The 27,881-nt window shown below is 46.9% G+C and overlaps 1 protein-coding gene across 20 annotated transcripts in view; it reads right to left on the reverse strand.

Annotated features, from left to right (window-relative positions):
* Positions 1–27,881, reverse strand: part of MYH11 (myosin heavy chain 11) — a 154,362-nt gene that overhangs the window by 63,444 nt on the left and 63,037 nt on the right. For 11 of the 20 annotated variants that reach the window (XR_013410933.1, XR_013410932.1, NM_001438952.1 and 8 more), the window contains 5 exon segments: positions 22,109–22,211; positions 17,845–17,937; positions 13,921–13,984; positions 11,072–11,170; positions 6,593–6,736 (listed from right to left, as the gene is read on the reverse strand). Coding sequence is in view for 18 of the 20 variants with exons in the window: in NM_001438952.1 (NP_001425881.1) it covers positions 6,593–6,736; positions 11,072–11,170; positions 13,921–13,984; positions 17,845–17,937; positions 22,109–22,211 (503 nt within the window). In the remaining 2 variants the exon portion in view is untranslated. 20 annotated transcript variants of the gene reach the window in all.

Genomic DNA, 27,881 nt, shown 5'->3' on the forward strand with positions numbered 1-27,881 from the left:
CTGCTGTTGACGGGACTTGGAAAGACACTTCCTTTTAACCATAACATCTATGAAAGAGGCTTTGTAAACTATGAAGAGTTGTACTCACAGTTTTAAAAGTGTAAGTTTAAAGTAAAGATTGCTGAAATGCCTGCACAGCCCAGGTGAGCCGGCCAACTCAGGGTTTCTCAATCTTGTCACTGCAGAAATTCGGGGCCAGATAATTCTCTATTGCGGGGAGCTGTCCTGGGCATCATGGGAAGTTTAGTGGCATCCCTGATCTTGAACCACTAGATGTCAGTGGTGGTTACCCCACCAGAGTTGTGACAACCACAGATGTCGTCAGACGCTACTAAATGTCCCCTGGGAGGCAAACTCATCTCTGGAGAGAACCACTGGTCTACATGAACAAAGCCAACTAAGGAGGACTGTGGGGACCCCAAGGAGGCCACAAACCCACCTGAAGGGGCCAGCAGCTACTCCGTCATAGCCCAGTATTGCTAGAACTTCTGATTTTTCCAGATCATGGAAAGCCAGAGTTTTTATGTGAAGTCTACCCATGGTTTTTTTTTTTTTCCCTTTTGAGACAGTCTTGCTCTGTCACCCAGGTTGGAGTGCATTGGTGCAGTCTCGGCTCACTGCAACCTCCGCACTTCCCGGGTTCAGGGGAATTCTCCTGCCTCAGCCTCCAGAATAGCTGGGATTACAGGCATGTGCCACCACACCCGGCTAATTTTTCTATTTTTAGTAGAGATGGGGTTTCACCATGTTGGCCAGACTGGTCTCAAACTCCTGACTTCAAGTGATCCATGTGCCTTGGCCTCCCATAGTGCTGGGATTATAGGCCACAGTGCCCGGCCTACCCATATTTAAACTTTAGGAACCAATTTTTAAAAGTTTTGAAGGTCATAGTGGCCGATCTCTCCTGTGGGTTCAGGAACCAATGGTTTGCACTTTCTGGTATAGTTAATGTAATTCCAGAAATGACAAAAGAACGCCACCACTCCCAGGCCATAAGAGATGAACCTTGGGGGCAGAGTTAGCAGACAGCAAAGAAGTAAACCAGTGAAGAGACACAACACAGCAAGGGCGGTGACGGCTGGCGGCATCCTGGTGCACTGGTGAAAGCACACATTCTGCAGTTATACAGTCCTGAGTTCAAATCCCAGCTTCGCTTCTTATAAATCTCATCATCTTTGAATTTCCAAAGCCTAGTTCAGAGTCCAGATACACGTAGGGAGGGAGGGAGATGGATGGATGGCAGATGGAGGGGGGATGAATGATGAATAAATGTATAGAGGATGAGTTCAAGGATGAATGGATGGGTGAGTAGATGGGTAGATGGATGGATGGATGGATGGATGGATGGATGGATGGGTGATGGATGGATGAGTGATGGAAGGATGAGTTGAGGATAGATGGATGAATAGAGGATGGATGGATGGATGAATCATGAATGGATAGAGGATAGAGACTCTACATGCATCTCAATAAGTCCCATGAGCCTCAGTTTCTCTATCTGCAAAATGGAGATGGTAACAGTAGAATCCACTTCATGAAGTTTAGGTCCTATAAGATGCTGAGCCAGGGCCTGGCCCAGTAGGCCAGTAGGGGGTAAAGAGCAGAAGCCACCTATATTAGGTTGAATGTTGGTCCTTCTAAAATATATCCACCTGGAACCTGTGAATATGGCCTAATTTGTGGGAGTAACACTTATTTTTTTTCCTTTTTGTGGGGAACAGGGTCTCACTATATTACCCAGGCAGGTCTTGAACTCCTGGGCTCAAGCTCTCCTCCTGCCTCTGCCTCCCTGAGAGCTGGGATTACAGGCATGAGCCACCGTGTCCAGCCTGAATGTGGCCTAATTTGGAAATAAAAGGTCTTTGCAGATGGAATCAAGTAAAAGATCTCAAAATGAGGTCATCTCGGATTAACCTGGTGGGCCCTACATTTAATGTCAAGTGTCTTTATGATGGACAGAAGAGAAGATCCACAAAGTAGAATGCCACATGAAGGAGGAGGCAGAGACTGGAGTGAGACAAGCCAAGGAAAAGCCAGGAACAGCCCGAGCCACCAGAAGCCAGGGCAGAGGCAAGGAACAGATCTCCCTCAGGGCCTCCAGAAGGAAAACATTTTATCTCTTAAAAAAAAAAATTTTTTTTTTAATTTTTAGTAGACAAGGGGTCTTGCTATATTGCCCAGACTGGTCTTGAACCCCTGGCCTCAAATGATCCTCTCACCTCAGCTTCCCAAAGTGCTGGGATTAGAGGCATGAGCCATTATGCCCAGCTCCTGCCGACACCTTGATTTCAGAACCCTGGCCTCCAGAACTGGGAGAGAATAAATTCCTGTTGTTTTAAGACATCAAGTTTGTGCTCATTTTATACAGTGGCCTTACACCTCTCTTCTTGCTGAGGAATAGGAAACAGGGCTTTCCAACACCAGACATGTGTACCACCAGGGGTACACAGGATGGACGATTTAGGTGATTTTATTTTTCATCTTAAAAATTAGGTGTTTTTTCTAATATGTTAGAAACAGTTTAACCAGGCCAGGCATGGTGGCTCATGGCTGTAATCCCAAGGATTTGGGAGGCTGAGGCAGGGGGATTGCTTGAGACTAGGAGTTCAAGACCAGCCTGGACAACATAGCTGGTCTATGTTCCTGACTCTACAAAAAATTAAAAAATTAGCCAGGCATGGGCTGGGCATGGTGGCTTACACCTGTAATCCCAGCACTTTGGGAGGCTGAGGTGGGCAGATCACAAGGTCAGGAGATTGATACCATCCTGGTTAACACGGTGAAACCCCGTCTCTACTAAAAATACAAAAACAAAATTAGCCGGGCGTGGTGGTGGGCACCTGCAGTCCCAGCTACTCGGAGGCTGAGGCGGGAGAATGGCGTGAACCTGGGAGGCGGAGCTTGCAGTGAGCCAAGATCAAGCCACTGCACTCTAGCCTGGGCGAGAGAGTGAGACTCCATCTCAAAAAAAAAAAAAAAAAAAAAAACAAAAATTAGCCAGGCATGGTGGTGCATGAGGATATCCTGAGCCCGGGAGTTCAAGGCTGTAGAACCCAATGTGGTGGGGAAAATCCTGGTCTCCCCTGGTCACCTGGAGCCTCGAGAAGCTCCAGCCTGGAACCTGACCCACCCACTTCTCCATAGGCCCCTTAATGGAGGGTTTGGAAGTAGCTCTTGGTTTATAAATGGGGTTGGTGTACATTTGGGACTAAGGTGGTTCCCATGAGAGTTGGTTATTCGCATGCTGTCATCTGAATGCTTGCTCTGTGTACCATCTGCTCCATTATTTGCTTAACCATTTTCTTTAAATTTACCTCCTTCTCTCTCCTTACATTTATTTTAATAGAAAACTTTCTCTATCTTAAGTGAAAAATAATCTTCACTTGCCATAAATAGATGGCAATTATAAATATAACTACAAGGAAAACAGTATTACCAAATTCTAGCTAGATTCTTTGGCCTGCTGAAGGTGCTGGGCCTGGGGTCTGGTCTCTGTGGTTAAAGGGGAAATTGGCAAGTGCCAATGTACACTGAGAACACTGGGGGCTGGGCATGATGGCTCACGCCTGTAATCCCAGCACTTTGGGAGGCCAAGGCGGGCTGATTGAGCCCAGGAGTTCAAGACTAGAGAATACTGGATAACATGGTGAAGCCTTGTCTCTACTCACCCCTCCAAAAACGAAACCCAACGAAACCCAACCAAACCAAAAAAACCCCAGGTCAGGCACGGTGGCTGATGCCTGCAATCCCAGCACTTTGGGAGGCCAAGCCGGGTGGATCATCTGAGGTCAGGAGTTTAAAACCAGCCTGGCCAACATGATGAGACCCAGTCTCCAATAAAAATACACAAAAAATTAGCAGGGCATGGTGGTGGGCTCCTGTAATCCCAGCTACTCAGGAGGCTGAGCCAGGAGAATTGCCTGAACCCAGGAGGCAAAGGTTGCAGTGAGCCAAGTTCGTGCCACCGCACTCCAGCCTGGGTGACGATAGCAAGCCTCCATTTCAAACAAAACAAAACAAAAACCCTAAAATCAAAAATTAGCCAGGCATGGTAGCACATGCCTATAGTCTCCATGACTTGAGAGGCTGAGGTGGGAGGACTGCTTGAGCCTGCAAAGCACAGGGTGCAGGGAGCTGAGATTGCGCCACTGTACTCCAGCCTAGGTGACAGAGTGGCGTTATCTCAGCTCACTGCAGCTTTGACCTCCTGGGCTCAAGTGATCTTCCTGCCTCAGTCCCCCAAGCAGCTGGGACTACAGATGTGCACCACCACACCCGGTTAATTTTTTGTATTATTTGTAGAGAAAGAGTCTTGCCATGTTGCCCAGGTTGGTCTCGAACTCGACCTCAAGTGATCTGCCTGCCTTGGCCTCTCAAAGTGCTGGAATTACAGGCGTGAGCCACCATGCCCAACAAAACACAATTTATTTATTATTATTATTATTATTATTATTATTATTATTTGAGACGGAGTCTTGCTCAGTCGCCCAGGCTGGAGTGCGGTGGCGTGATCTCAGCTCACTGCAAGCTCTGCCTCCCGGGTTCATGCCATTCTCCTGCCCCAGCCTCCTGAGTAGCTGGGACTACAGGCGCCCGCCACTATGCACGGCTAGTTTTTTTGTATTTTCAGTAGAGACGGGGTTTCACCGTGTTAGCCAGGATGGTCTCGATCTCCTGACCTCGTGATCCGCCTGTCTCGGCCTCCCAAAGTGCTGGGATTACAGGCGTGAGCCACCGCGCCCGGTGCCAAAACACAATTTAAATGATCTCATTGTTTTCTTTCACAAGAATAGACGATAATTTAATAAACTCTGTATCAATCAACCTATTTTAGTTTGTTCCAGTTTTTTTTTTCTGTTTTCTTTATTTTTTTGTAGAGACAGAGTCTCACTATGTTGTCCAGGCTGGTTTCGAACTCCTGGGCTCAAGCAATCCTCCTGCCTCAGTGTCTCAAAATGCTGGGATTACAGGCATGAGCCACTGTGCCCAGCCTGTTCCAGCTTTTTATTATTTAAATAAAACTATACTGAACAGTCTAGTACATTAAGAAAAAAGGATTTAGTAAATGTCTGGCACACAGCAAATACTTAACCATTGTTCATTGTTATTTAAAAGCAAGATCAGAAGCAAAACTGACCCATCCTAAATAAAATGAATCATTCTTGGAGAGCCTATGTCATTCAGACAAGGAAGCTATCAGCACTAGATTCTGATGTGGGACCCTGGCCGAGACCCACACACACCACCCATTTGTCAACTGACCCATAGAGTCTTGTTTTTCTAGACCCCAAGTTATCTTCGGAGGAGCTGCCCCTCCCCAAATGTAGCATTTCAGCAACCTCAGTGCTATTCTGGGGCTCCAAACGGGCGTAGGCGTGGGAAGGAGGGGAAACTTTCCACAATTCTGTCCTGGTATTCCCAAAAGAGATTAACCTTGAACACTGAGGCATATCTAACCCAGAAGGAAAAGTGTTTCTGAAAACACAGTGTCCTGAACAAGTATTTCTTTCTGAGCTGTCCTGTTCTCAAGACCCAGTATGTTTCTTGGCCATTGGTTGGGTGATTTTGATCAATATCAATCGATCACCAGAGCAACCCCTCCAGGAAGAGCCTGAGTAAAACCACTGCCTCGATCACTCCCCCTCCCACATGTTCCTGATGAAGCCAACATCTCTATCTTCAGCTCCAAGAATCCATTCTTAGGGACCATAACGAAACCACCCTGTGCTTTCCACAACCCTGCCTATGTTGCATAGCTCAGGAATGTGCATATCAACCAGTCAGAGTCAATGACACTCCGTTCAGGAAGTTAAGCCGGGAATCTACTCTGTTCTTTAGACATAAACTCAAAGAATTTAAGGGCTGGAACCCAGCCATGTCGCTGTCAACAAACTGCATCCTATAGAGAGACAATGTAGTCAAGAGAGAGATAGAAGACAAATTAGGTTCTAGAAACATCTTTTGAGCAACTAGATCTCACTATACCTGAAGCTTGAATTCCTGAACTTTTTTTTTTTTTTTTTTTTTGAGATGGAGTCTAGCTCCATCTTCTAAGCTAGAGTGGAGTGGCATGATTTTGGGTCACTGCAATCTCTGCCTTCTGGGTTCAGGCAATCCTCCCACCTCAGCCTCCCGAGTAGCTAGGACTACAAGTGTGCACCACCATCTCTGGCTAATTTTTTTGTATTTTTAGTAGAGACAGGGTTTCACCATATTGACCAGGTTGGTCTCGAACTCCTGACCTAAAGTGATCTGCCCACCTTGGCCTCCCAAAGCGCTGAGTTTACAGGCCTGAGCCACTGCGCCCAACCTCTCTGCACTTTTCAAAATTGTGAGTTAGTCACTTTCCCTTTGGTTTAAGCCAGCTTGGGTTACTTGCAACTAAAAGAGTCCTAGTTATACAGCCACTTTTCTACAACACAAAACACAAACAAACCACCTAGAATGAAATTCATTTTCCTCCTTTTTTTCTTTTTTAATGGAAAGTGGGGAATTCAGAGAGCAGAAATCTGTCCTGACCAGAGAAGAACTCTTAACAGGTTCTACTGGTACCCAGGCAGGCTACCCTCCAGATTCAAGGTGTGAGGCTTACATAGCTGCTCCTCCTCGCTGAAACCCATGATCGCCATGGCCTCCAAGGTTTCCTGGAACATCTCATCATCCTGGGCTGCCGGGATGGGCACAAAGCCATTGGAGAGGAAGGTGTAGTTGTTGAAGCCCTCCAAAAGCAAGTCACCTAGAAGGAGAGGAAGAGGGTTCAGGGTCAACAAGACACGCTTCTAATTTCAACATGAGATGGAGATCTGGTCAAGGGTCTGGGCCATCATAATTCCTTTCCCTTTCTCAAGGCTTGGACCGTTTAAAATCCTCATGCATCATCATGTAGACAACCATACCAACCACTGCTAGCCTTGCACAGTGGTGCAGGTTGTGCACTGCTCCAGTGACTGCAGCTGATATCCAGCCTTGGTTCTGCTTGCTAAGCCAGAATCCCTGGCATGAAGTTGCATCTACCTGGAGGAAGGGATGCCTTTACCTCAATTGTCCAGAGGCACCCTGCCTTCAGAGACAAAGCTGTCAGACGAGTTAGATTGACCTTTACTCATTTTTTTTTTTTTTCTTTTGAGACGGAGTCTTACTCTGTCGTCCAGGCTGGAGTGCACTGGTGTGATCTCAGTTCACTGCAACCTCCTCCTCCCAGATTCAAGCGATTCTCCTGCCTCAACCTCCCGAGTAGCTGGGATTACAGGCGCCCGCCACCATGCCTGGCTAATTTTTGTGTTTTTAGTAGAGATGGGGTTTCACCATGTTGACCACAATAGTCTTGAACTCCTGACCTCAGGTGATCCACCCATCTCGACCTCTCAAAGTTCTGGGATTACAGACGTGAGCCACCACACCTGGCCTTGTTCATCTATTTATGAAATTTTTATCAAATTCAAACAGGCACATGAGTTTTAAAAATCAATGACTACTAAAGGTTTATAATGAAAAATAGCATTCGCCAGTCACATCCCTTCTCCAACTCCTACCTTACTCCATAATACCTGCTTTTTAGCTCTTTTAGCTGCTTTTTTTCTGGCGGTTATCACTATCTCTCTGTAGAATAGGCTTGCTATATATACTAACCTATTATAATGTATATACCATTATGTATTATATATAATAGGCCAAGGGTTCCCCAACCCACAGGCCACAGACCAGTACCGGTCCATGTTAGGAACCGGGCCACGCAGCAGGAGGTGAGCAGCAGGTGAGCGAGTGAAGCGTCATCCGTATTTACAGCCGCTGCCCATCGCTTGCATCACTGCCTGAGCTCGGTTTCCCATCAGATCAGCGGCAGCATTAGATTCTCATAGGAGCGCAAACCCTATCGAGAACCGCGCCTGTGTGCTCCTTATAAGACTCTAATGCCTGATAATCTGTCACTGTCCCCCATCACCCCTCGATGAGACCACAGGAAAACAAGCTCCCAATGATTCTATGTTATGGCGAGTAGTATAATTATTTCATTACATATTACAATGTAATAATAAAGTGCACAGTAAATGTAATACACTTGAATCATCCCGAAACCATCCCTGCCACCCCGCCCACCCAATCTGTGGAAAAATTTTCTTCCAGGAAACCAGTCCTCGGTGCCAAAATAGGCGATTTTGGCCTATTGGAAGACCAGAGGTAAAGCACAGTCACTGTAACAGGTGATTTCTGGATATATGTCAAGTTTAGATAATATCTAGTAACTTCCTGCTATGGCAGGCAAACATGTAGCTTTCTTATACTACCTTTCCTTTCTCCCAGGCTTTTTTTTTTTTTTTTTTTTTTGAGAGGGAGTTTCACTCTTGTTGCCCAGGCTGGAGTGCAGTGGTGCGATCTTGGCTCACTGCAACCTCTGCCTCCCGGGTTTAAGCAATTCTCCTGCCTCTCGAGTAGCTGGGATTACTGGCACCCACCAACACACCTAGCTAATTTGTTGTATTTTTAGTAGAGATGGGATTTCACCATGTTGGCTAGGCTAGTCTCAAACTCCTGACATCAGGTGATCCACCCGCCTCAGCTTCCCAAAGTGCTGGGATTACAGGTGTGAGCCACCGTGCCCAGCCACCTCCAGCTATTTTTAGTTGAATTAATACATAAGGCTTATATCATGGATTGGCAAATCCGGTCCCCTGTTGTTTGTGTAAATAAAGTTTTATTGCAACACAGCCGCTCTGATGTCCTTGTTTATTTCTCACGGCTGCTTTCTCACTAGGCAACAGAGCTAGTAGTTGCAACAGAGGCCATCTGGTCCTTAAAGTCTAAAATGTTTACTACTGATCCTTTAGTGAAAACAGTTTGCCAACTCCCTGTTTATATTATGACATTAATTAGATATTCTCTGTAAAACTGTATCCTATGATTACATTTCCTTTGTTGTTGTTCGGCTTCTCCCCGACCCTCAGCTTTATAATTGCCTTTCTTTCTCCTGCACCATTTGCTTTTATTATACCCTCCAATACATCAAAGGTCCTCTTCCAGATCAATCGTTAATTAGGTTGGATTTGGTTATACTTTTGGAAAGACGTCAGCAAGATATTTTTCTTTTAAAATAAAGGCCTTTTATGGGTCAAGTCACTTGGAAGCTGCTTGATAAACTCGAGGTTAAATTGACCCAAGACACCAGTTAACTCAAACTTTTGGATTAACTTGAAATGCCTGATTCAAGTCACGAGGATTGAGGTCTTTGCCAAGACTTCATTATCCCGAGTTTGGATGCTTTTAGGAATATTTGGTTCTGTCTACAAGCCCAACATCTTTCCAGTTCTATCATCTAGAATACAAGGGCCCCCGGGAATTTAGCTGTGAGTCCTATACTTGCCCATTTCTGGAAGACCAGAGGCAAAGCACAAAACTGGAACCCAAGTTACCAGACAACCAAACTGTTTTCTTTGGTGCCAAATAAAAGGAAGAGGAATGTCAATATTTTTCCCTGGCCCATTCCACAGGGTCCTTCACTGTAACTGCTAATGTACCATGTTTGCTGGTATATAACATACATTCAGCATACCCCCTTTACCAAAAAGTGCTCCACCTCATATCCTATGTTCCAGAAAGCCAGCCATTAAGGAAACTTATTTTTATTTTTTTGAGACAGAGTCTGACTCTGTCACCCAGGCTGGAGTGCAGTGTCGCAATCTCAGCTCACTGCAAGCTCCACCTTCTAGGTTCAAGCGATTCTCCTGCCTCAGCCTCCCGAGTAGCTGGGATTACAGGCGCCAGTCACCACACCTGGCTAATTTTTGTATTTTTGGGGAGACAGGGTTTCACTATCTTGGCCAAGCTGGTCTCAAACTCCTGACCTTAGGTAATCCACCCGCCTCTGCCTCCCAAAGTGTGGGATTACAGGCATGAACCACTGCGCCCCACCCTGGAAATTTAAATAGTAGAAAACGCCACCCCCATAGCTGAGCTCTGTAATACACTCCAACACAGCGAAGTTCTGAGCTCACACAGATCCTTTTGGTAACTGTCTTAACCAAAATAACTACACTCGGGCCACAAAAGAGATGGGAAGCAAAGTCTGTATTATTCCCATAAAATTTCAGACTTAAAACTTATTACAAATATGTAGACTCTACTACGGACAGGTAGTGACTGATCCATTCCTTTTTTAAGCTATGTGATTTGTATATATTTTTAGTAGTAAACAACTGCATGTCCAGAACTGAACTCATAACTTCCTACTGGAGTCTGTTGTACAGTGTATTGTATTTACATAAAAAACATTTTTCCCTACAATAGAGGTCGGCAAACTTCTGCACACTGCCTGTTTTTGTAAATAAAGTTTTATTGTAACACAGTGACGCATCTGCACTCACTGGTTTATGTGTTGCCTGTGCTCATTGGTTTACGTGTTGCCTGCATACTTCGGTTTATGCGTTGCCTGTGCTCATTGGTTTACGTGTTGCCTGCACACCTCGGTTTATCTGTTGCCTGTGCTCATTGGTATATGTGTTGCCTGTGGCTGCTTTTGCATTACAGTGCAGAGTTGAATAGCTGTGACAGAAGCTGTGTGGCCTGCAAAGCCTAAAGATTTATTATCTGGCCTTTTACAGAAAAAGTTTTGACCCCTGTTCTACAAAGTCACTGGCAAAACATGTATAATGAAAAGTGCTTAGCACCGCTGGCCCTGCAAATTCCTTATAAAACCAGAATGTATCTTTTATACTTGCAAGTTTTATAAATTGGCAAGTAAAGTAAATGTCTTTCTCCCTTTCCTTGAAGGCACCGATTGTGTCTAGTTGGACTTGATGCTCTCTGGTCTAATTAGACATGAATCATTAATGATCTAATGTCTAATTGGAGTTGATGGCTACTATGTTACATAGTAGGCGGTCAGTAAATGAGAATGACTGAACAAAAGCCACACTCACTCACTGGGAGGAGATGAAGAACTGCTCATCTGTCACTCACAGACATGGTCCTTTCTGGCAGGATCTGAGACTGTTTTAATAGCCAATCCCTTAACCTCGGATTCTGATGAAAGGGAAGGCTCAAGCCTTCCAATCACACGTCATTGCTAGTCACTTACTTTTCATCTTCTCCTTGGCTCCAGCAATCATGTAGTAAAAGATGTGGAACGTCCTCTCGTCTCTGGCTTGGCGAATTGCCCGTGATTTTTCCAGCAGATCTGGTTTGGAGGGAGTTAGGGATTCTGGGGATACTGCGAGTGTTCTTCTGGTCTTCCACATCCATCTCTATCATACCCAATTCACACGGGATGACTTTCCAGTTCTGCCCCAGGGATCGATAATATCTAACTTTGACCATCACCCCTACAGACAAATGGAACCACTAGGTGCTGCCAGCAGACCTCAGATGCAGAAAGAAGGGAGGGGAATAGAGTGAAAAGACAAAGCATAGAAAGACCCCAGGAAGATGGTAATGAGATGTTCCCCTAACAGCCATCACCAGCAAATCTTCTTTAAAGTGAGCTGTCTTCAGACATTACAGAATGCAAATAATGACACCCTCTATGATTTATGATTCATTCCTATGTGAAATGATGGATATAAATTGTCTCACTGAAGCCTCACACAGTATGCTAGGAAGTAAGTGCAACTATTATTGGTGTTTTCATGAAGGGGAAACTGAGGTTCAGAGAAGGGAGGTCCTTTCTCAAGATGATACAGCTAGCAAGTGGCAAAGCGGTCTTCCATGCCCTCTGTTCCAAGAGTGGGGTCTCATGGGACGGAGGGGAGAGAGACCATAAACATGCTATACTAATTAATTTCAGGAGAGCTGCTCTGCCATGGAGGGTGGCAGGAGGGACAGCAGAGGAGAAGGCAGGTGAGGGTGGCATGGAGATCCCAGGGTCTGGGGTGATGGAAGAGGACAACTAGGAGGCTGGGCTACTGTACTGGGATTTCCACAGCAGTAAGTGTGATGCTGCGGGATGATGGGGCTGGATGAGCAGACCTTGTCTTCTTCAAGTCCTAAACCCAGCTAGCAGTGCCTGGGCTACCACAGCCCATGTCCTAGCTGGAAAGCAGTGATTCTCAGACTTTCTCATGGTGCGTCAAAATTCCTAGCAGGCTTATTCAAACCCAGCTTGCTGGGCTCCACCCTCCAACATGTGATTCAGCAGACCTGGGGCAGGGCCTAAGGTGTGCATTTCATATATATATGTGTGTGTGTGTGTGTGTGTATACATACGTATACACACACGTGTATACACGTATTGTACACAATATATACACACATATATACACACACAGGAACACACATACATATATGTTTGAGCCAGAGCCTTGCTCTGTCACCCAGGCTGGAGTGCAGTGGTACAATCTTGTCTCACTGCAACCTCTGCCTCCCAGCTTCAAGCAATTCCTCTGCCTCAGCCTCCTTAGTAGCTGGGACTACAGGTGCATGCCACCACGCCTGGCTAATTTTGTATTTTTAGTAGAGACAGGGTTTCACTGTATTGGCCAGGCTGGTCTCGAACTCCTGACTTCAAGTGATCTGCCCGCCTCGGCCTCCCAAAGTGCTGGGATTACAGGCTTGAGCCACCGTGCCCGGCTGAGATGTGTGTTTCTAAAGAGCTCCCAAGTGATGCTGATGCTGCTGGTTTGGGAAACATACTTTCAGAACCACTGATCTAAAAGGAAGGCTGAGGCCTGAAGGACAGCGCTATGCCTGGGGATCACTCTAAACACAGGAAATGAACTGCTGAGAGGTGTGTGCAAGGCTGCAGGACAAAAGGGCCCTGACCGAAGCCTGGCAGCCCTCCCAGCTGCAGGACAGGAATCCTGGCTGGTTTGGGCAGATTAAAGTAGAAACATACAAAATGTTAACAGTAACACAATAGCCACCACCTATGAGATGCTCACTTTGGGCCCCGCCCCATACTAGGGGCTGTGCATACTATTATGCATATTATTTCATTTAATCACTGCACCAGCTCCACAAAGTAGGTGCGATCACCCCCATTTTACTGAGGCAAAACTGAGAGAGCTTCAGTGGTTTTCCCAAATCCCCGCAGCTTAGACAAGTACAGTGGAGAGGAGGCCACTCCACAACCCACCCCCTTATCCAGGGCATATAACGTGGACAAATGGGACCACGAGGTGCTGCCAGCAGACCTCAGGGGCAGAAAGACGCTAAGTCGCCCCCCAGGCCCTATTCATTGCCAAGCACGTGGTCCGCAGGAAGCTGTGAACACACCACACCCTTGAGCCCGAGGGCCGCCTGCAAAGCTCCTGAGGCTGATCAGTCACTAAACTCTAGACCTGGTTGTTCCCCCACGTCCAGATATTTCTAACTTGGCTCCACTTCACCACTCAGATTCATGAAAGAGACACTCTACTCGTTCCTTGTGACATCAGCGTTCTTCTGGGTAAACTCTGTTTTCATTAATTTCCTACCTAAGAAGTGGAGCCCATCACAGACCAAGTCTCTAAAAGGATAACAGGTCGAGAATTTGGCCTCGGACGGTGGCTGAGTAAGAATGAAGTGAAGATCATACAAGAGACACTATGTAGGCAGCCCTTACTCTGCACCTTGCATGGTGCCTAGAGCTTTATATCAGTCCACTCACACTATTCTCACATTTCTATGAGGCAGGTACCATTCGTTATCATCCCCATTTTGCTGATGAGGCACAGACAGGTGGAGTAACCAGCCCAAGGTCAGTCAGCTAAGGGACAGGTCATTCGAGCATCACATGCAGGCTAGGCTGCTTCTTTGGGGTTCAAACCAGGGGTCCGGTCCACACATGTATAACCACTGCACCACAATGCCTGCTGTTGAGGGGAGATTTGTTCTGGAAGAAACCTAAGAAGCTGGAAAGACAGGGGTGGCTCCTGGACTCTCCCAGCCTCTGGGCTGGAGGTTGGTAGGGGTCAGGGGTGCCCGTTTGGCCCAGCCTCAGGGAAAGGATACAGGTCTCAATGTTGGCTCCCACGATGTAACCTGTGACGTCGAAGTTGATGCGGATGAATTTGCCCTGCCAACAGGAAAACACAGTTCAGGCTTTGCTGCCCAACTTCAGCCTTTAACCCCATGCTGTGGGCAAGCAGGAGGGAGATGTTACAGAGGATGGGGGGGTGGGGGGCATTCTTGCGAACATTCAGAACCCCACAGGTCAACTCATCAGGCAGAACCAACATCTGCTGAGCTGAGACCACCCCAGGCCTGACAGCAACAGAACGTGTAAAACATGTTCACAGATCAATTTCATTTGGCTCTTGCAATGACCATAGTCCATCATGGCTATCCTCATTTTTTTTTTTTTTTTTTTGAGATGGAGTCTCACTCTATTGCCCAGTCTGGAGTGCTGTGGCGTGATCTCAGCTCAATGCAAGCTCCGCCTCCGGGTTCACGCCATTCTCCTGCCTCAGCCTCCCGAGTAGCTGGGACTACAGGCACTCAGCACGCCTGGCTATTTTTGTATTTTTGGTAGAGACAGGGTTTCACCGCATTAGCCAGGATGGTCTCGATCTCCTGACCTCGTGATCCGCCCGCCTTGGTCTCCCAAAGTGCTGGGATTACAGGCGTGAGCCACCGCGCCCAGCTGGCTATCCCCATTTTTTAAAAAAATTATTTATTTATTGGAGACAAGGTCTTTCTCTGTCACCCAGGCTGGAGTGCGGGGGTGAAATCATAGCTCACTGTAACCTTGAACTCCTGGGCTCAAGCAATCCCCTTTTCCCCATGACGTCAGCCTCCCAAGTAGCTAGGACTACAGGCATGCACCACCATACCCAACTAATTTTAAAAAAATTTTTGTACAGATAGGATCTCACTGTGTTGCCCAGGTTGGTCTCAGATTCCTGCACTCAAGCGATCCTCCCATCTCAGCCTCCCAAAGTGCTGGGATTACAGGAGTAAACTACCACACCCAGCCCACTATCCCCATTGTAAAGCTGGGAAAACTAAGACTAAGAGAGATCAAGTGACTGTCCAACATGACATTGCTCCTGAGAGGTAGAGCCCTAAGCAGAAGGAAGGTTTTTCCATATTCAGGGGCTGGAAAGGACTCCCTCCCCAAACCCCACCTTGCTTCAGAACAAGCTGCACCCACATCATCCAACTATGGATGAAACCTTCTCTGTGGGACAGGTGAGTAGCATTGGCCACAATGCCCAAGCAGGCCCTGTGTAGGATGTCCTTTAGGCAGGAATGGGTCATGTCCCTGGCCCTAGAGGCTCAACAAGTATCTCCAAAGATGGCCCTATCTACCTGCCTCAGCTAAGCCATGAAACCAAGGATGGAATCCAATCCTCCATCTGTTGGCATCAACCCTTTTCCTGTTTCCTCAATAGGCGAGACAGGATTTCATCCATTTCCTTCACCATGACATAATGTGGTGGGAAGTGTTGGCGTGTGTGGACACGATCCCCTAGGCTTGCTCAGTCCTTGACAAAACCTTTAAACTTTCCTCATCGGGAAACATGCGGTAGAGTGACTTGGGATGACCGTATCCCAAATGGAGCCAGGGAGAGCTGGCTGGTCACAGGCAAGGCCCAGGCGCCTTTCTTCACTCTCCTTCTCAAGATGGCAGGGACACCAGTGAGGGGAGGATGTTTTTAGGGATTTGTCTTGTACTTATACTTCCATTTATGACGGGGCTAGAAACATTGCACTGAATTGTAACACGCAAACACAGTGCTTCTCAGTGGAGGCGGCACATCTGCTATGGAGATTTTGGAAATCAGTGGAAGAGATTATTTGGCTTGTCACATGATGGCGGGGGCCACTGTTGTTAGTGAACAGTGGGGCCAAGGATATTTTGGGAGTCCTGCAATGACCAGGAGAGTCTCTGACGCCAATCCTTGTCTATATCCCTTATGACTCTTGCAGTGTCTCATCTGACACTCATGGAGGTAAAAATCTGTTTGTAATTAGCTAGACTTAGAACCTAACCTTTACGCCTTTAGATTTTTATGCTTTTTTCTTTTTTCTTTTTTTTTTTTTTTTTTGAGACGGAGTCTCACTCTGTCACCCAGGTTAGAGTGCAGTGGTGTGACTTTGGCTCGCTGCAACCTCCATCTCCTCAGGTTCAAGTGATTCTCCCACCTCAGCCTCCCAAGCAGCTGGGAATACAGGGGTGTGTCACCACGCCTAGCTAAGTTTTGCATTTTTAATAGAGACAGGGTTTCACCATGTTGGCCAGGCTGGTCTCAAACTCCTGACCTCAGGTGATCTTCCCACCTCAGCCTCCCAAAGTGCTGGGTTTACAGGTGTGAGCCACTCTGTGCCCAGCCTAGATTTTTATGCTTTTAAATAAAAGCATTAAAAAGTGTTTAACATGTTGTTGTAATATAAGAATATCCCATCTGTGTGACTCTAGAGAAGATTGCTTTTGGTTCAGTGCTTCACTGAGAGTCAGTTGCCATTCTGGAAAATCCCATCCCAACATCATCAGTGCCTGAACTTGACCCTTTTCCTTGTATTTGTAGCTGTCGCAGTGGATAGACCTAAGTGTCTGTCTCTTACTGTGTCTTCTGTTGGTGTGGCCTGGCCCAAGCATTGATATGCTGAAACGCACTTTATTTTATTTCTTTATTTATTTATTTTTGTAGAGATGGGGTTTCTCCATGTTGCCCAGGCTGGTCTCAAACTCTTGAGCTCAAGTGATCTGCCCATCTCAGTCTCCCAAAGTACTGGGACTACAGGCATGAGCCACCTCGCTGGGCCTGAAATGCACCCTTTTTAAATGAATTGTCTTATGTTATTTCTTCTTCACATTACAGTTAGGGTATTACGCTGACGTGTATTCATCTAATCCGTGTAGGAGGTGATACTATCTATGATTCTAATTTTGGGCAAGGAAAGGAGACATCGTGTAATTGTTTGTTACTAAAATGGGCCTTGGGGATCGCAGGGTCAGGGACCACCATGTGAATATGCTCAGTAGAGCACAGCTTTCTGCAAAGTCTTTCACGGGACCCCATCCCAGCGAGCGACAGTTCAGAGACCCCCTACTCCTGGAATGCAGAGGCAATTTTTCTTTCATCTTTTCTCACTGAAATATCTTCCTGACCCTCCTACAGAGAGGCAACAGCTTCTTTTGTACAATGAAACCATTTTTGTCTACATAACATCAATCACCCACTTTCGGAGTTCCCCTGCCCCTGTTGGGCTCAGGCAAAAACCTTTTGCTTTGGAGCCTGGGGGAGTGTGCGTGGGAAGGTAGTACCCCCTGCCTCACTCACTGTCTGTTCTTCAATTGGAAGAACCAGCTTCATGAAGGCTGGAACCATACCTGAACTATTCATCACAATCCTGTGAGCCTCGCTCAGTGCCTGGTACACAGCAGGCACTTAATAAAAACAGCAAATGAGAAACAAACAAAGAAAATGGTGGTACATGTAAAAGTGCCTACCAGAATAATTGCACAGAGTAGGTACTTACTAAATATTTCTTGGAGAAGGTGCGTGCCTGGTACATAGTTGGCACTCAATTCATGTTTTGCTACATAAAATGGTATTGGATGTAAGGGTCTAGCACATACCACGTGCTCAATAAATAATTTTTAAAATTTTAATAATAGAGATAGGGGTCTCACTTTGTTGCCTAGGCTGGTCTAGAACCCCTGGGCTCAAGTGATCCTCCCATCTCAGCCTCCCGAAGTGCTGGGATTACAGGTGTGAGCCACCGCACCTGACCAGTATTTGTTGAGTGAACAGTAAATGAATGAATGAATGAGAGTGTGAGAGGCAGGAGCTCTTGCAAGATTGTAAGGTACAGCCCATCTCTCCAGGGTCAGATGCCCCTCCCACCTCCGCACACAAACACTCTGCAGCCCAGGCAGGAAATGACACCAAACCTTTTCTGGAAAACCCGCGTGGCTTTGCTACTTACGAATCGTGAGGAGTTGTCGTTCTTGACTGTTTTGGCGTTGCCGAAAGCCTCCAGAATCGGGTTTGCTTGTAGAAGCTGCTTTTCCAGCTCTCCCTAAAATTCATTCACATCTAGTTATTGGAGAAAGCAACCTAGGTCCTGACAGTTCTACCTTGGATGGATGTTGTCACAAAACTCTGCCCTTAACCCACAGGTTCTCTCCTATCTCCTACCTCCTCTTAGACCCCGATGCTAATGTCCAGATTTACAGGAGGATTTCAGAAGGAAAGAAGCAACTGTCTGGGCTCTCTCACAGCTAGGACATCTACTCCTTAGGAAGGTCACTTTTTTTCAAGACTAGGGCCTGCTCATCTCTACAACATCACTGCCACTCAAAGCCACTGCCTTGTACAATGCCGGTGATGTCATTTACATCATGATGAATGGTGCCCCACAGAGTTGTGCAGTGCACCACCTGCCCCACTGTTCATGGCAGTCGTGCTGCTGTCCATGTTTAACAAGCAGTCTTCTTCAAGTTAAACTACTACAATCCTCCTTCTGATTATTTTAGTGCAATTTTTTTAAGCTGCAATTTTTCCTTTCTCAGGACTGGTTTTCTGAAGTCTCCTACAGAAGACAAGTAAGGAATGCACAAAACCCACCAGGAATCCTCTTAGCAGACTGCAGAATAAAGCTTCAAAGCAGATTGCCTGAGCTCCATTCATCGGGTTAAAGGCAGCTGAGACTGTACATAGCCCGCTGGCTATGTGCACAAATGCGGTCACGTGATTAATCATGGCAGGAAAGGGCCAATGTGGTAAGTTAAGCTGGGAAAGCAAAGGAGCTGCTCTTGGCCTAGCCCTAAAACACAGCGGCTGCAGATGGGCCCTGAAGCCTCCAGGCCCTGGATTCTGGGAGTTTTTCTCCTTGATCTCCCTCCTGCCTTCCCTTCCTTATTTTTCCAGGCAGCAGGGCTGGGCTGGACAGTAGCCGGGAAAGTGTCTAGAGGGGACAACGATGGGCATGGCTTCCTCCTTGCTCCTCTGCATGCCAGGAAGGCATCAGGGTACCTGGTCTACAGGACAAAGTAGGAAGCTGCTATTTGTTTCTGTTTTTATTTGTCCACACATCCTCCTTTTTGTAGCTCCCAGAGAAAGATGAAGCAAAAGCCTCATTGGCATTAAAATCTCAGCCACAAGTGGAATCACCACAGCTGAGACCGGTGGAAATTTACGAGGAGCGTCGTGGGTGTTTCTTTGTTGGTGGGAAGATGACTAAAGGAATCACTTTCGTTCACATAAACTTGGGGTCTCCATGGTCTCTGAAAAAGACTCCCTTTCTAGAATGGGGATTCTAGCAGGTAAGGTTGAAACGTCCTGGCAAGAGAGCTTTAAATGGGGGGACCTGGTGCAAACCCTTCATTTCATAGATGACGAAACCCTAGCCCCAAGAAGTTAACTGACTCGGCCAAGGTCACACTAGAGCAGATCCCAAATAAGAACTGTACTTCTCCTTCTGATCTGCAACACTGTCACCCGGGGTCTAACTAAGATGGATTCAATGATCTTTTTGGGAGCCGAGGAAGACACCTGTGGGTTTCTTCTAGGCTGGGACCCACATGTCAGCCCCCCAAGCTCTGCGTTAGAGATGAGTTCATACGCACAGGTCCAAGCAGGACCAGGTTATGCGTTGCGTAGCTGGGGCCTTACCGCGCCACCAAAGCTAGTGCATCGCAACCTCCAAGACGATTTCTGGAGGCTTGAGTCAAGCAACCAGCATGCAAGAGACAGACACGCACTGCACACGCATGCACAGGGACACACTGGTGCACCAGGGACAGGGCTGGGGGAAGAAACTTAGGGATGATGGCGGGGAGAGAAGAGGGAGGCATGCCACAGCTGTGCCATTGACTGTCCATGGAGCCAGGGAAGCTTTGGTGCCTGACAGTCCTAAGACACTCAGCCAGATGGGACAGACGTCTCTGTCTAGGTTGTTCCAGTCAGGGGTACCAGGAGTGGATGCCTTGAAGGGTGCAGGGGTTCATTCTGAACTGGAGAAATCCATTTCAGGCTGAAGCGCAACTCTGGGGATTCCAATAGGAGTCCAGTGGGTGGTAAATGCACCCTGACACCCTGCCCTGGCATCAGACACCCACAGGATGGTATCTTGGTGCATTTACTTGTTTGAGTTGTGAAACTCCAGGGCCTACCCCATTTCTACCACCAGCTACGGGACTTGGTGGGTGCAACAGGATCATGCAGATCTAAATTCACTCCGTGCCTCCCCTACACACCAGGAAAACACTCTCAGTTACTCACGTAGGCAAAAGATGGGCCTTGCTGTGGTTGAACAACACAGTATAAAACAAATGTCAGTGTTATTTCCATCACATGGACATCAGGGGCTGGAGAATATATGACTTTGATCCCCCCAAACAGCCTGGACTCCCCAAGACAGACAGGTCAGCTCCTTTTCCTTGATACTGTTTCTTTTCTCTCTGTTTAGCTGCAGGGATGCGATCACAGCTCACTGCAGTCTCAACCTCCTGGGCTCAGGCGATCCTCCTGCCTCAGCCTCCCAAGTAGCTAAGACTACAGGCATGCACACCATGCCTGGCTAATTCCATTTTTTTTTTTTTTTTTTTTGTACAGACAGGGTCTCACTATGTCACCCAGACTGGTCCTGAACTCCTGAGCTCAGACCATCCTCCCGCCTTCGCCTCCCAAAGCACTGAGATTACAGTCATGAGCCCCCATGCTCAGCCATTCCCTCCTTTTTCTAATTTCTTAGAGATCCAGACATTTCAATGGTTTTCATAATTACTGGGGTCACATTAGGCTCCTTAAAACAGTATCCAGTGAGACAATGCCTGAGATGTGTTTACACATGCAACCAAAACAAGTAGCACATACTAGGAGGCCCTTGATAAAGATGAGTTGTTAGAAAGTATTATGTCCTATTTTCACTCTTTAGGGAAAGGGAAGGCAGTGGAAACTGTATTTTAACTGCCATGCAGCCTTTGGAGCTGTTGTTCCCACTCACTATGGCTAGAAACCAACTTGCCAGAGACAACTCTACGATGCTGAATCTTGAGTTTCCTGCATTTGTTCGGAGAAGGAAAGTTCTCCAAAGCCACAACCAGCGCCCATTCCAGATCTCCAAGGGCCTCTGGACAAGCCGGCCATGGTGGCTGCCCCAGAGTCCCCTCTGAGGGCCTAAAGCGACATCCGGAATGGCGAACACTGGAGACACCCCCACACCGTGGTCAGATCTCCATCCTACCATCTTCCCGCCTGTGAACCTGCAGACGGAGGTGCTGGCCAGTCCCGGCGGCCCCACCGCGTGCCCCCTCCTGTGGGACAGATGGGGCGGGGCTGACACACGAGGAGGAGGAGAAGGATGGGCCCTAGAGGGGGTGACCCTAGAAACCGCCTCTTCTTTTCCTCCCAAGCTCTTAGTCATACTGTGTCATCATTAGTCATACTGTGTCATCATTAGTCATACTGTGTCATCATCTGTTTATTTCTGGGATTATTTGACAACTACGTGCTCTTCCACAAGTCCAGAAACTCACAGAAGAGAATAACAGCATCTCTCAGACTTATCCCCAGGCCCCCACCCCAAGTGGTGCCTGGCACACAGTAGGTGCTCCATCCACAGTTACTGGCATTGCACTGAAGTCCCTGGGCCGAGTGATACCAGCATCTCCATCCCAGGGATGGGGGACACGTGGAGGAATCAGGGAACCCAAAAGGTACCTTAACCCCTAGGACTTTACAGAGATTCACTGAAAGGAGTGATTCTCAATCTAGGGCAACTGTCCCACCCCAGGGGACATCTGATACGTCTACAGATATTTTTGGTTGTCACAACTGGAGGGAAGGGGGCTATCTGCATCTAGTGGGTCGAGGCCAGGGATGTCATGAAATACTGTATGAGGCACGGGGAAGTCCCTCCAAGAAAGAATTATCTGGTCCAAAATGACATCAGTGCCACAACTGAGAAGCCCCGACGTGAAGGAAGATCTCACCGCGGAAGGAAAGGGCTTATTCTCATTTCGCAAAACGGGCCCCCTTCTGGAGAGATGCTTCCAGCTGAACCAAGAAATCACCCATACTCAACAGGCCTGCTTGCCAAAAAGATGGTCCCTCTTTGAGTCTTCAGGGGAGGGGTAGTCAGACAGGCCCTGAGTTCTTGCAGCGATGTTCTGTTTGTATCTCGGTTGCGCTGCAAGCTGGAGACCGGTTGGCTAAATCATGGCCTCTGATTGGGAACTGCCACTCACCGTGATGCTTGTGTCTTTCTTGCCCTTGTGGGAGGAGGCCACCACGGCCAGGTACTGAATGACCTTCTTGGTGTTTTCGGTTTTCCCGGCTCCAGACTCGCCTCTGAAAGACACAGGAACAGTGACCCAGTGGACATCATCTATGCACACGTTCCATGGTGACCTTTCCGCAGCTCCATGAGCCAGGCAGGACGATAATGATCATCACCACCATTTCCCAGAGGGCGAAACGGAGGCTCCCAGAGGGGAAGTAACTTGCCCAAGGTCACATCTCTGGTAGTGAGCTGAACTGGGTCCCCAACCTAGGTCCAATGCCCAATCTATTCCTTCCAAGAGGACGTACAAAAGAATTCAGACACAAAGAGTGAAAAGGTGGGCTGGGCGTGGTGGCTCATGCCTGTGATCCCAGCACTTCGGGAGGCTGAGGTGGGAGGATCATTTGAGCCCAGGAGTCTGAGACCAGCCTCAGCAACACAGAGAGACAATGCCTCTACAAAAAATTTTTAAAATTAGCCAGGCATGGTGGCACATGCCTGTAGTCCCAGCTATTGGGGAAGTTGAGGCAGGAGGATCACTCAAGTCCAGGAATTCAAGACCAGTGTGAGCAATACAGCAAAACCCTGACTCTATAAAAAATAAGAAAAATTAACCAGGCATGGTGGTGCATGCCTGTAGTCCCAGCAACTCAGGAGGCTGAGGTGGGAGGATGGCCTGAGCCCAGGAGTTTGAGGCTGCAGTGAGCCATGATCACACCACTGCACTCCAGCCTGGGTGACACAGCAAGACCTCATCTTTTAAAAAATAGGGTGAAAAAGAAAACCTTAGTTTTCCTACAAGGGTCCAAACAGGTTTATTTGGAATTGTCTACTTTTAAGACATCATTAGCATTGCTAGAAATGGAAAGACCGGGCACAAGGCAGCCTTCAAGAAAGGACTTAAGTGCCTCTGGAGTACTGGGACCTAAAGTTTAAGAAGCTCCCTTATGGAAAGAAAAATTTACCCAAAAACTGGTTATCCCATTGATCACTGAGCAGAGGCAAGCCCCTTTATCTTCTGAGGAATCCCACCCCATGTATCAGGAGGCTAGCTGATAATCTCAGCCAAGTATCTAAGGATAAGCCCAGTTGAAGTAATTCACACTAAAGTGTAAATGACTGATATGTTTAGATCAGTATGACATGGTTTGTCTTATCAAAAAAGTGTGTACTCCTGGAATATGAAGGTAGATTTTTTTTTTTTTTTTTTTTTTTAACCAGGATGGCCTTCATGAACTAGCTACCCGTTTTGGCCATCAGAAATAATCACAATGGAATGGCTCCATCTAGATACTGCCTCTATGTCCCACCACTCCTAGTGAAAGATAAGGACAGTGCCTTGACCAAAACTTCAGTTGTTTATTGTCTTCTCCTATTTTTTCAGTTTACTTTTGTTTTTTGTGTTTTCTTTCTTTGCCTCATCTCTCTGATTTTCTGAGCTCACTTAATACTCTAAAATATAAGAGAGATTTTTTTTTAAGTTGGAAAAAGAATTTGTTCACCCCAAGGTCGGCCCAAGGTTCTCTGTGCTGAACCAGTGCCACCACAGCTAGTACAGTTTCTGCTCTTCTTCCTAATTAGGAAGTAAAGAAATTAATTTTCTCTGCCAAGGGCCCATTAATAACTTGGCTCATGGCTTAAAAAAGAAATAGAAGGAAAGAAAAAAGAAAGGGGGAAAGGAAAAAAAAGAAGTGGCCCAAATTGCTGGGCCTAATCCTACAGGTCCCACTGTCCAGAAATCAAGTCTCTGATGGCCAAGAATGATGGAACATCTTGCAGTGACTTTGTGCGGTCCCTTCCCTTCCTAGAGGCCTTCCTTCCCAGTGGCCACATTGTTTTACATGGCCTTGGAGGCAGTATATGAAATGGGAACCATGAAAGTATTACCCTATATCCCCAGAAGGGGAAACTAAGACCAGAATGTATGTATGTGTGTGTGTGTGTGTGTGTGTGTGTGTGTGTGTGTATGTGTAAAAGAGGAGAACTGGCCAGGTGCAGCAGAGAATTGGCCACGTTTATAATCGCAGCTACTCAGGAGGCTGAGTTGGGAGGATCACTTGAGGCCAGGAGTTTGAGAGAAGCCTGGGCAACATAGCAAGATCCCATCTCTTAAGAGAGAGAAGAATTGGCATTTGTCATTGGGGGGATATAGAGGGAAGGGTCCCTTGCTAATTGCTCTACATGAATTATTTCCTTTATCCTCTTCCTGCCTCCATGTTGTTATACAAGGAGGAGTCTTGCACAGAGTGGGTAAGCAATTTTCCCTAGGTCACACAGCAAAGAAGGGATACAGTCAGAATGGAAAGTCAGGTCTCTGATTCTAATGCAATCAGAATTCCTTTTCCTACATTTCACCAAGTTGTTCCATGACACAGGCCCAACCCTCTAGGGACTTGCTTTCCAAGGCCAGAAGAAGGGCTGGGGAAGGGGAATTAATATTTGTTGAAGGCCTACACAGTACTAGGCTTTGGGCTCACAAATCTTTACATTTACTCTACCCAGCAATCTAGTGAGAGAGTTATTAATTATCCCCATCACCCACCTGGGGAAAATGAGGCAAAGAGAGGTTGAAGTAAATTGCTCCAGCCCACAATTGCTCTTGCTTTCACACAGATAGGAAATGGAGGAGAAGCAGGATTTGAACTTAGGTCCCCTTGACACCAGGGCCCATATTCTGCCTCCTACCCTTTTATTTTAACAAATCAGCAAAGAGAAAAGACAGAGTGAAGTCCCAGCACCACTCCATTGGAGTTCTGCCATATATTCCAGCAGTCTTTACTTGCCCTAACCAATGAATCAAGCCACTCAGTCATTCACACCTAAGTATGAATTACTTCAATCAGGCTAACGTCAGAACTTTGCTAGACTTCATTCTAAAGTGAAGGGGATGGATTCTGATTCAAGCAAGAGAAAGTAGAGAAACTTTTGGATGTAGGAAACCACTTGTGTAGGCGGTCATGAACCTATTCAGATCCAAGACAAGAATCAGGACAGCAGTGTGCACAAACAACACGTGTGCGACACATTCTTCATGCCAACAAACCAGTGTTCCTAGACTGCTGGTGCTCCCTTCTCTTTCCCACAATTCCTTCCTTTCCACTCTGGCCTTGAACCTCCCTCACCTCCTCCCTTTTACAAGAAAGACATCACTGGGTGTGGTGGCTCATGCCTGTCATCCCAGCACTTTGGAAGCCTGAGACAGGTGGATCACTTGAGGTCAGGAGTTCAAGACCAGCCTGGCCAACATGGTGAAACCCTGTCTCTACTAAAAATACAAAAATTAGCCGGGTGTGGTGGTGTGCGCCTGTAATCCCAGCCACTTGGTGGGGGGGGCGGGGCTGAGGCAGGAGAATCGCTTGAACCCAGGAGGCGGAGATTACAGTGAGCTGAGATTGTGCCACTGCACTCCAGCCTGGGCAATAGAATGAGACTCCATCTCAAAAAACAAACAAACAAACAAACAAAAAACCAAAGACATCAACATGCCCCGTCCATGGCTATGGTCTTCCACTTTGCCCGGGATGGGGAGTGGGACGTAAACTCTGGGATTCTACCTCTTCCCATGTAGCTGCTGGGCTCCACTGTTTCCAAGCTCTGTTGAGAAAAACAAATTGCCCTGGGAGGTTCTGCCAAATAAAACATCCCAAGCTCCAGGCTCGTGGGCGTCTGAAGGTTGATATGCTCCGAGTTGGTCCAGAAACATTCATAACTTGGCTTTTCTGACCCCCACCTCTAGGGGTGAAGATGCTTTCCTGGTCTGAGCACCCTAAACTCCTTTCTTGTTCCTTCCTCTCCCTCTTCCCGGAGAAGGACCGGGCTCATGACCAAATATGGCCTCCTGGCCTTGTAATTACCCCCATGCCAATTCCTTTTAATCAGTCCAGCCCCAGCGGCTGGGAGGAACCACCCAACGGCCACTTAACCCCTCATCCAGGCTGGCTTCATCAGTGTGATCTGTACAGTCTTACAGGGACCAGCCTGTGCTTGATTTAATACTCTAATGTTGTCATCTGGAAATTCTTCATAATTCTTTATAAAGGTTCTGCATTTTCTTTTCTTTTCTTTTGAGACTGAGTCTTGCTCTATTGCCCGGCTGGAGTACAGTGTGTGATGTTGGCTCACTGCAACCTCTACCTCCCGGGTTCAAGTGATTCTCCTGCCTCAGCCTCCCAAGTAGCTGGAACTACAGGTGCCTGCCACTATGCCTGGGTAATTTTTATATTTTTGGTAGAGATGGGATTTCACCATGTTGGTGAGGCTGGCCTCGAACGCCTGACCTCACGTCATCTGCCTGCCTCAGCCTCCCAAAGTGCTGGGATTCCAGGTGTGAACCACTGCGCTCAGCCAGCATTTTCATTTTGCAAAATTTTACAAATTCTGTATCTCGTCCTGGCTCCCAGGGTTGAATATTGCCAAGTCCATTGCAGCCTGTGGTTTGCCATTGGTAGGAAAGCCAAATTGTCTCTGATGAACCGCACAGCTATTCAGTCTCTGGTCTTTATGTGACTGGCAAGGCATTCTGGCATTTTGTACTGTACAACTCCTACACGTCCTGCAAAACCCCAGGCAGAAGCAACGCCTCTCTCCCCTACAGCATCAATTGGCAGAATAGCATAATGGGCTCCAGGGCCATGTTGCTCAAGTTCAAATCCCTGCTCTGCCAGTTACCTGTGTGTGACCTTAGGCAAGTCATTTAGCCTCTCTCAGTTTCTTTACCCCACTATAAAATGGATATAATAAAAACACGTACCTTGGATGATTTTTTTTTTTTTTTTTTTTGAGACAAGGTCTCACTCTGTGGCACATGCTGGAGTGCAGTGATGCAATCGTAGCTCACCACAACTGAGAATTCCTAGGCTCAAGTGATATTCCTGCCCCAGCCTCCCAAGTAGCTGGGACTACAGGTGCACAGCACCACAGCTGGCTAATCTTTAAATTTTTTTGTAGAGACAGGGATCTCGCTATTTTGCCCAAGCTGGTCTCAAACTCCTGGTCTCAAGTGATCTCTAGCCTCAGCCTCCCAAAGTGCTGGGAATGCAGGCATCAGCCACCATACCTGATCCTTTATATGATTCTTATGAGGATTAAATGAGTGAATATTTATATAAAATGCTTAGAACAATGCCTGGTATATCAAAATGTTTGTTATTATTACTTTTGTTTTTTAAGACAGTTTTGCTTGTTGCTCAGGCTGGAGTGCAATGGCACAACGCTGACTCACTGCAATCTCGAACTCCTGGGTTCATGTGGCCCTCCCACCTCAGCCTCCTGAGTAGCTGGGATGACAAGCATGTGCCACTACAGCTAGCTAATTTTGTGATTTTGTGGAGTCTCACTAAGTTGCCCAGGATAGTCTTGAACTCCAGGCCTCAGGCAATCCTCCTGCCTTGGCCTCCTAAAATGTTGGGATTACAGGTGTGAGCCACTGTGCCCACCTATTATTACTTTTATAACCACTGCTTCCATAGTGCTTATCTATTGTTTGCATAATGATTTTCAACGTTCATCCTATTATTAAGATATAAATAATATTCACAACTTCCCACTGTTTAAGCTAGGAGTTAGCAAACTCTTTCTGTAAAAGCTCAGCTCTCCACTGCAGCACAAAAGCAAATATGTAAACAAGTGGGTGCGGCTGTGTTTCAATAAAACTTTATCTAGAATAAATAGGCAAGGGCCTGATTTGACTCACTGGTCAAAGTTTGTCCTTCCCTGGCTTGAGTCCCTTAGCACATTCT

The sequence above is a fragment of the Macaca mulatta genome, chromosome 20 (genome assembly GCF_049350105.2).
Source record: "Macaca mulatta isolate MMU2019108-1 chromosome 20, T2T-MMU8v2.0, whole genome shotgun sequence".
In the NCBI taxonomy this organism is placed as follows: domain Eukaryota; kingdom Metazoa; phylum Chordata; class Mammalia; order Primates; family Cercopithecidae; genus Macaca; species Macaca mulatta.